This window comes from Phoxinus phoxinus (assembly GCF_949152265.1).
Source record: "Phoxinus phoxinus genome assembly, chromosome: 5".
Lineage (NCBI taxonomy): Eukaryota > Metazoa > Chordata > Actinopteri > Cypriniformes > Leuciscidae > Phoxinus > Phoxinus phoxinus.
Genome location: NC_136880.1, coordinates 8,552,334 through 8,561,547, shown reverse-complemented (window position 1 = coordinate 8,561,547; position 9,214 = coordinate 8,552,334). Strand labels below are relative to the sequence as shown.

Here is a 9,214-nt window from a genome sequence, read left to right as displayed (position 1 = left end):
GTTTATAAAAAAGGATAGTCCTACATGATAAAATGTTTTTTTTAATGCAAAGAGTACTGCTAAATGCATATTATTTCAATATAAAAATAATACCTACATATGAACAAAGTAGTGACTTATACTGAAAGTGCAAAAATAATAAATAGTGAACTATAAGTAGGCTATGTAATGTTCACTTAAAGAAAAATATTCCTACTTGCAGTATAACACTATAGTGGTTTACTGAGAGTATACTTCAAAGTGTACTTTCAAAAACTAAAAACACATGCTACAAGTATTTTACAAGTAAGTTCACTTATAGTACAGTTGCAGTACACATGAAAAACTTAGTTGTAAAGTAGTTGTGTACTCAAGGTTTTCTACTGTCTTAAAGAATACAAGTCTTAAAGCTTTTAAAACATTATTTATTTTATTAACTGCAATTATAGAACATCAAATAAAGGTTCAACACTTATTACTGGCTTTGAAAATGGTGCAATAAAAAGTCTCTAAGTAACATTGCATAGTTATTTTTATTTAGTATTGATTATTGTTACTCTTTTTTTTTTACAACTTTTACAAATACTTTTACAGAGTAAAATATCATTTAAAATATCATAATGATCTTAAATAATTTCTTGTAGATGTTGAAACATATCTGAACTTCAATGTCCCTACATTTTAGGGGAAAGATGTTATATACATGATGAACACAAGGGGGTAGCAATGTCAAATGAATAACATGTAGTCTTGTATTTTCTGTAATTAGGTGTAAAGTCACTGGAGGCGAGGACAGAGAAGTGGACTATATTTACAATTCTATCATTTGGGACAGGGTTTTATTTTATGTGAAGGGCCTTTTAATAGCACTGGAATATTTGTGTTATTGTATTTAAGTTATTTTTGTTGTATTTCAATGTTGATTTAAATGAACAAATACTTTCTTTTTTTTGCCCTTGTCTTTCATTCTTCATCTATTAATTTTTATCCATCTACATGCTTTACTTTTTGTATAGTCTACTGTGTAAATCATGACAACGACAAGTCTGTAGTCTATCAGATCAACTGTGTGTGTGTGTACAGTGGTCATTGATGGTCGCAAGAGGGCGCTGAGAGCACAGGACAGTTGTTGCTTCTCTCTCTGACCATCACACACTTCCTCTCCTGTCGGACTAGCCTAAATCAGTCGAGTCTTGTCTTTATTTGCTTGCGCTTCTGATGTTTATCAAATGTTGTTCATAACCTAATGTTGGTTGCCCAGAACTAGGCTAATTAAAACTAATAAAATACTGCTTCTTTTGTGTATTTTATACATATTGTATCTTCTTGTGTTTTTATTTGGGATGCCGATGCTTCTACAACATCAGAGAGAAACATTTCATACAAAAATAATCGAAATTGCTTATTCGATATATGATCAAAATTGATATTTCTATATCGGCCTATAGAAATATATTAGACAAAATGGCAAGCTTAACGGTTCGTTAAATATTTGGTTATTGTCTGACCGTATTGGGCGGTTTAGCTATAAGTATTTGTACAGTTTTGATTGATCTTGTTTCCGCGCATATCCGTGTTACAATATGTCATAAAATGCGGCCTCTTTTAAAATGGCAAAAGTCAAATTAATTGTATGTTAATTATAAACATATATAATTGCACGATTGTTGCCTTGCACACACACGGAATAAATAAAGCGATCAAACCAAAATATTGCTTTTAAATGACATTTTCAGCATTTAAATGGGAAATTTGATTTAGCAAAAAATAATTACCCCCTGTAATTAATTAAAACCAAAGTTTAGTAGAAACGGGAGATTAAATCGTGTTGTTTGTTTATACTACTAATACTGGTTACAGTCGTACTGGTAACACCAACACGATCACTGCTTGTATTTCTATATTATCTAATATAGCCAGGTTAATTGAGTGATATTAAATCATATTTTTCACTATCATTTAAAATAGTTCATAAATAGTTCCGCATGAACCACATCTTTAGCTAACAAAACATTTTTTTTGTTACACTTTATTTTAAGGTGTCCGTGTTACAGTGTAATTATATAGTAAAGTACTGAGTAATATTAATTAACTATGTAGCCCACTTACTATAGGGTTAGGGTTTGGTTTAGGGTAGTTGCATGTACATTTTATCAATTTATATTTATTACTAACTAGGCTACGTGTAACAAGGTCACTGTAAAATAAAGTGTTACCCAATTATTAAAATCAATAGGCTAAATCTTGTTAATGCTGATTTCTATTGCACCATTCAAAGGACCACTGGACACAAACAATGTCTTATATTTGTTATCAAATTATCAAGTCTAAACCATTTATTTTGCTTCAGAATTAAATCGGGTATTTAACAACCCTGTTTTCGAGATGTACTGAGGTAGCTTGTTTAATTGGCTGGAATGGGGAGTTCGGGGTGGCCAGGAGTTTGGGGTTAAGTAAGAGGCGCGCGCTGAATTGTACAAATAGCCTGGGGCACAAGAAAAAGTTCATGCCCGGGTCCCTGTAAGGAGAAACCAGTGAAGTATCAACTAGTCCATGGTCACTTAATCAGAGCGACCTGTGGGGGATTAGGAAGATATTGTGACCGCAACTTGGCCTCACAATTATCATTCACAATTAAATGTTGTGTCCCTCCCCCAAATCTTACTTTCATAAAGGATGCGTATCCGTCGTACATTTTAATTAAGAATTAGGGCAGATTATTTGGTTTTACCTCGAAATAATATGCATAGCTAAGCATTCATTTTGGTACTTTTAGGCCCGCTTTTTATTGCAGGAGCTTGAAGAAGAGCTTTGTAGATCTAAAAGAACAGTTAAGAAAATTAAAAGGTAAAAGAAAAAAAAAACGAGAATAATATTTTAATTGCAATAATTACAATTTGCTATTATTTCCCCCCCAAAAGAATACCAATAAGGATAAGAATGTAAATCGCTTTCAATCCGTTTAATCATCAATGGCGTAAAGCCTAAATATACACATAGGCCTAAATAAATATGGGATTACTTTGGAAGTAAACCATTTTACGAAGACACCAATTTTATTGACATGCCATAAAACAGCCTAGAGGCGCTAAGGTGAAGGATGACATACTTCTCACCCGTTTGACCAATGGTGACACATGCGAGGTGTTTTGCTTTACCCATTTGTTTCTCAGGGCTTTTAATCTCGCTCGCACTTGGAGCAAACTTTCGCACCTCGACTCTTTCTCCAGTGTCTTAACTGACTCAATCCCAGCATAATGCGCGCTCTGGCCTGGGTGACGAGCTTTGATCCGCGCACCAGTGTTGATTGAGAGCGTTCACTAACAGCCAGTGTTAATAAAGAACTGGCATTGCGACTTAAACATGCAGGAAGCCTCCAACCGGAGATTATTTACACTAATTCCCATATTGATTATTTGAAAACAAATGCTCTCCAAAACCTTGTAATGGGCTTCACGAGCTGGTGCGAAATACAAATCATTACAATGCATTATTACCACATGTTTTCCGGGTCCCAGTCTGTTTTAAATGTGTATAAATTAATTAATCGACTAATCCGTGATAACGAAAGGGGTGTGAGGAATCAGTGATAATTTTTTTTAAAAAAGCCTTATTTTATTATGTATATCATTATAGGTGTTATTTATGAACACGCATTTCTGATGTTGTATTATAATCTCTTTATTAAAGTATCTTCGATTTGATGTGTATCTGCGCTAGTTTGCGGAGAGTATACGGTTCTTTAAGGTCTGGAGAAGTGTGTGTTTGGCCAGGGTGGGCTGGGACGTCCCAACACCTCTCGTTTTTCTTCAACCTTGTGTGTGGCCGCTCGCTTTGCACGGCCCGACCTCCCATTGGACAGCTTAGATGTTGTTGGGAGGAGTCTTACTGGCAGCAAAAGGGGGAAAAGAATTGAAGTGCGCAAAAGTATTATGTAGTGACCGATGCTTAGTGTTCAGAAGTTTTCCAATGCGCGCTCCGACAGAAAGAGGTGGCAAGTACGCGAGTCTGATCAACACCCGGACCGACAGTCACATTTTGTAAATACGGTGGACTCTCTCAGGTGGACTGCTTTCCCAGTTTCAGAGGAGGCGCATTTCAAGGGGATTTGTGGATTGCCTCAGATTTCTTGACGTCTGTTCTTCGCCAGCACCGTTTGGAGAGAAGTCATGCAGGCGCGCTATTCCGTCTCCAGTCCCAACTCGCTGGGAGTTGTGCCGTACATCAGCAGCGACCAGAGTTATTACCGGGCCGCCGCCGGAGGGGGGTACACCGGGATGCCAGCCCCCATGAGCATGTACTCTCACGCGGCCCACGACCAGTACCCCGCCAGCATGGCGAGGGCTTATGGACCGTACACGCCGCAGCCGCAGCCCAAGGATATGGTCAAACCACCGTACAGTTACATTGCGCTCATCACTATGGCCATCCAGAACTCCCCGGACAAGAAGGTGACCCTTAACGGTATTTATCAGTTTATTATGGAGCGCTTTCCCTTTTACAGGGACAACAAGCAGGGCTGGCAGAACAGTATACGACACAACCTGTCCCTGAACGAGTGCTTTGTCAAAGTGCCGCGCGATGACAAAAAACCTGGCAAGGGCAGCTACTGGACCCTCGACCCGGACTCGTATAACATGTTTGAGAACGGCAGCTTTTTGAGGCGACGAAGGCGTTTTAAAAAGAAAGACGCTGTGAAGGATAAGGACGACCGAAATGTGAAAGAACCACCATCCCGCCAGCAGCAGCAACAACAGCCGCAACAAGCGCAACAGGGCCGCGACCAGGAACAGTCAGTGCCCGTGCGCATTCAGGACATTAAAACCGAGAACGGCACGTCCACTCCTCCGCAGGCCGTTTCGCCCACGCTCAGCACCGTTCCCAAGATAGAGAGCCCCGACAGCAGCAGCAGCATGTCGAGCGGGAGCCCGCACAGCATCCCGTCCACCCGCTCTCTCAGCCTGGACAGCGCCGGGGAACAGCACCACCACCAGGGCCAGAGTCAGGGCCAGGCCCATGCGCAGGGCTTCAGCGTGGACAACATCATGACCTCCCTCCGCGGCTCGCCTCACAGCTCCGGCGAGCTCACCCCGTCTCTCGTGGCCTCCTCGCGGACAGGTATAACCCCCACGCTGTCCCTGAACTACTCTCCCAACCAGACGTCCGTGTACAGCTCGCCCTGCAGCCAGAACTCGATCTCCACTACCTCCAACGCCACCTACCATTGCAACATGCAGGCCATGAGCTTGTACGCGGGCGGAGATCGCTCGGGCCACTTGGCGGCCACCACCACCGTGGACGAAACTCTGCCCGATTACTCGATCACGACCACCACGTCGTCCTTAGGCCACGGGAATCTCAGCTCGGCCCAGGAGGGCCACCATCCGCACCAAGGGCGCCTCGCCTCATGGTACCTGAACCAGGCCGGAGACATTGGCCATCTAGGCGCGACGTACCCGTCGCAGCAGCAGAACTTTCACTCGGTTAGAGAGATGTTTGAGTCGCAGAGAATCGGTCTCAATAACTCGCCGGTGAACGGGAATAACAGCTGTCAAATGTCGTTTCCCCCGAGTCAGCCCATATACCGCACGCCCGGGGCTTTCGTGTATGACTGCAGCAAGTTTTGACCAAACAAGTGTTTTTCGAGCTTCTTCTTTCTGTCGTTGTTCTTGATTTCCCCTCTTTTTCGTCAAAACCGAGAGACGCTGATATTTACCCGTGATGGACTGAACACAAACAGAACACAAACACTTGATGTTGGTTTGTTAAGGACAGTGTTACTTCGAATAACACGTAAGTCTTCTTCGTTTTTGTGAGCTATATGCTGGGCTGTGTTGAAATGCGTCAGACGTTTATGGACTTGTTATTACGTGTAAATTGCATATAGTAATTTATTTCTAAAGTGTAGCCGGATATTATGGACCAAACACCGAAAAAAGTGTTTCTAAATTGAACTGCATTCATTGTCCAAATGTTCCATTATAACAAGGAACGGAACATGTATTACGCCATATTCTTTCAAACTATCTCCTTTTGTTGAAAAAGTATTCTGAAGGAACTGCATTGTTTGTTTAATAAATTGCCATGCTATTTGAGTTAAAATTAGGTTTCGCCTGATTTCTTAAAGCCCTGAACAGAACTGTGTGCTGGTAGAGAGTAATAATAATGCCAATCGCACACATAAATGATCCAAATGAGCGTGTTTCAGTTTTTCGACGTTACTGTGGCACAGTTGAGTGTTGTTTGATCCGAACCACCGCATAATCTTAAAATGCCTCTACATGTACATTTTGAAATGAATATACTTTGATCACACACATTGATTTATATAATAATCACAAGCACAATAATGCCAATGAATGAACCTTATTTCAGGATTTAAGGGAATTATGAAATGCTAAATATTCATTCATCAGTTCCGATATAGGCCTTTCAAACTAATTTTAGCTATTTATGTCTAGGTTTTTAATCATTTTACAATTACACTTTTTTTTGTTTTCAGTTTTCCATAAAATGTAGCAACATTTATTTTTTTATATACTGAATATAGATATTGAATATAAAGTAGCAAATAAAATATGTCGTGATTAAATTAAATTCTCAACAAAAAAAAAACTCCTATGAAAAAGTCAAGTGGAATTCAGGCGTATCATCTTATTATTAATATTGTTAGTCGTCGTAACTGTAAACATATTCAGTTATAACCTAAAAATTGAGGTTAGAGTTGTATTTTCTTTTTTTTAAATCGTTTGACTTGATCAACTTCTATTAACAAAAGTCATTCTGATCAGGCACTTAAAGTCGCCTATAACAACTGCATATTTTCTGTTTTACTGTGCCGTAGCAGCGGTAGGCTAGTAATAAAATCAAATGTTGTAATGCACAACAGTTTATATTTTAATTGCTGCGAGGTGACGACGTGTTTTGCTCTAATTTGTCCTTATTGCTTTACGCAACTCCGTATGCCAGACGCGTCTGTCATCATCTTGACCTGAGGCCTTCGCAACACTGTTTCGGTCATTGTAATTCACCGCTTGTGTTCAGTGTCCACGTGTTTACTTGCGCATAGCTTGGTTAATATCATACCAGACATGCCAAAGATACTCAAATCCCCACTGGAGGATTCAACGACAGTTGAGCTTCATAAATATAATACCTTATGGGCGCGTCCTCAGAAAAGGCCTAATATACAATAGAACAAACCTCCAACTCACAAAAACAAAAGATGCAGATTTTATTAGGGACAATCTTCCGAGATTTATTTGAACAACCACCAGTAAAGTTAAAGAAATGTCTCTAAAAATGCCCGTATGCCTAATAGTTATGATTTTTATTTTATTCACATGAATTCAGAAGTGCTATATGTAATAGCGGATGGTACCTTTTATGTTTCTTCGTTTTATAAAGATGTGATAATACGAGCATTTAAAGGGCTTTTAAGTGATCAGATTTTCCTAAATAAGTAAATAAATAAATCAAATGTGTATGTAATGGCGTATTTATCATGCTTCATATGAAAGCTTGCTGCTACTTGTGAATATGCTTTAAATGTTTGGTTGTATTATTATTATTATTATTACTATGAAAAAAATGCTGGGTTGTTTTAACACATTTTTGGGTCAGATCTGTACAAACCCAACCGTTGGGTTTAAATTGCAATTAAAAATGTATTTGTCCCCAAACATTTTTTATATCTGTCCCAACATATGTTGAAACATTCCATCATTTTTAGAGTGTATTATTATCACTGACAATATCGGGTTTTTAATTTTTTTATTGTGTATTTTTAGTTTGCAGCCCAGTGATAGGCCCAAAGACCCGAGGGCAAACGCACACGTGTTCTCATTGGTTGGCCTCACATATTTTCATTGCTTGAGCGGTTGGTAGTGATTACAGCGGTTAATTAATCGGCCAATTAACTAGCGTGCGTCAACAACGCGTCTCGGGTTTGCCTCTTTCACTCGCTATGGTATGTGCTATAAATGCGCCCATATCACGTTCGGTTAGAGTTTTTCTTTCAAAATGTGGCTTTTTCGTAATGTTCAGTTTCAGTTACGCATCTATAAAAAACATTTCCCAATTAAAAAAATATTCATAACAGATTTGGGATATTTTAGAGAAAACGGCGAAACTACAACGGCAATAACAACAACCTAAAATATAGATGATATAGTAATAATAAAAAAAAAAAAAAAAAACCTGCCTATATAATAATAACATCCACATAATAGCCTACGTTTCAGTATCATACACCGTCATGTATGAAACATGACAGTTGAAAATGAAGTTATTTGTGCAGCTCATGTGCGTCTGGTCACAATGAATTTTGGCCTTTCCTTGCGCATTCTCTCCCCACGAAAAAAAAAAAAAGTTGTAATCATGCTCATAAAAGTCATTAGAGCCTTTCCCGAGTAATAAACAAACGTCGTGTTAAGCACAAGATTGATGGCGCCCTCACAGAACGGGCCAGGTCAGGAAGGAATAAAATTCAATCAGTGCGCAGGACTCATTTTTCATGAGACGGAAAAGGCAGAAGGGGACGGGGGTCAACAGGGACAGGGAGCACCATCAACAATACCTCAGGAGCCCAGCGAAATCATCGTGCTGTGGACTCACAATCAGACTCTTAAATCTGGAGGATCTCGAGCAGCCAGGATCACAGTCTGAATTATAGGACAGTCCAGGTGAAGGGACGCATGTGTGCTGCTTGCAGGCCTTCATTGTGGAATTCCACTTTTCATTCGAGCTCTTGGAGTTCAGACATTAAGATTTTAGGCTAGATTTATTTTAGTTTTGCACAAGGCCGATTTTGCTTTGACAATTCGGTTTAATCTCCTTCTAATTTTAATGCATTTGGTCAGTCTCAAACAATTTTTTTACCACCAAACAGATGTCAAGCCATTTAAATGTTAATAAAGGATAGCCGAACAATAATTCGCCTATTAGCGATATGCAAGCGGCTGTTGAAGCGTAAACCAAACATATTTCAGAAGAATAAGCTATTTGAAATGATGTATTTTTATTTATTTATTTACTTATATATTAGAAATTATTTTCTTCGTTTCAGTTCTAAAACAGTTCTAAATATGTTGGTAATAAAATGCCACAATCATCATTTGGTTCGATGTGTTTCAAACACTTGTTTTTCTTGTTTTTTTTTGTTGTTGTTGGTCATGCTTGCTTTCCTGTGCCCAGATATTTCAACACGATATTTTGATTGACTATAGATTACGCA

General features: G+C 39.1%; 1 protein-coding gene across 1 annotated transcript; it reads left to right on the top strand.

Moving 5' to 3' along the window:
* Positions 1-3,896: 3,896 nt before the first annotated feature.
* foxc1a (forkhead box C1a) lies at positions 3,897-8,860 on the top strand. The gene has a single exon (XM_079613129.1). It carries the CDS (start codon positions 4,149-4,151, stop codon positions 5,604-5,606), a length of 1,458 nt encoding a protein of 485 aa, XP_079469255.1. The 5' UTR covers positions 3,897-4,148; the 3' UTR covers positions 5,607-8,860.
* The last annotated feature ends 354 nt before the right edge of the window (positions 8,861-9,214 follow it).

What these genes read in the sequence shown, in the direction of transcription:
- foxc1a (XM_079613129.1), top strand. Translation starts at nt 4,149, where the DNA reads ATGCAGGCGCGCTATTCCGTCTCCAGTCCCAACTCGCTGGGAGTTGTG.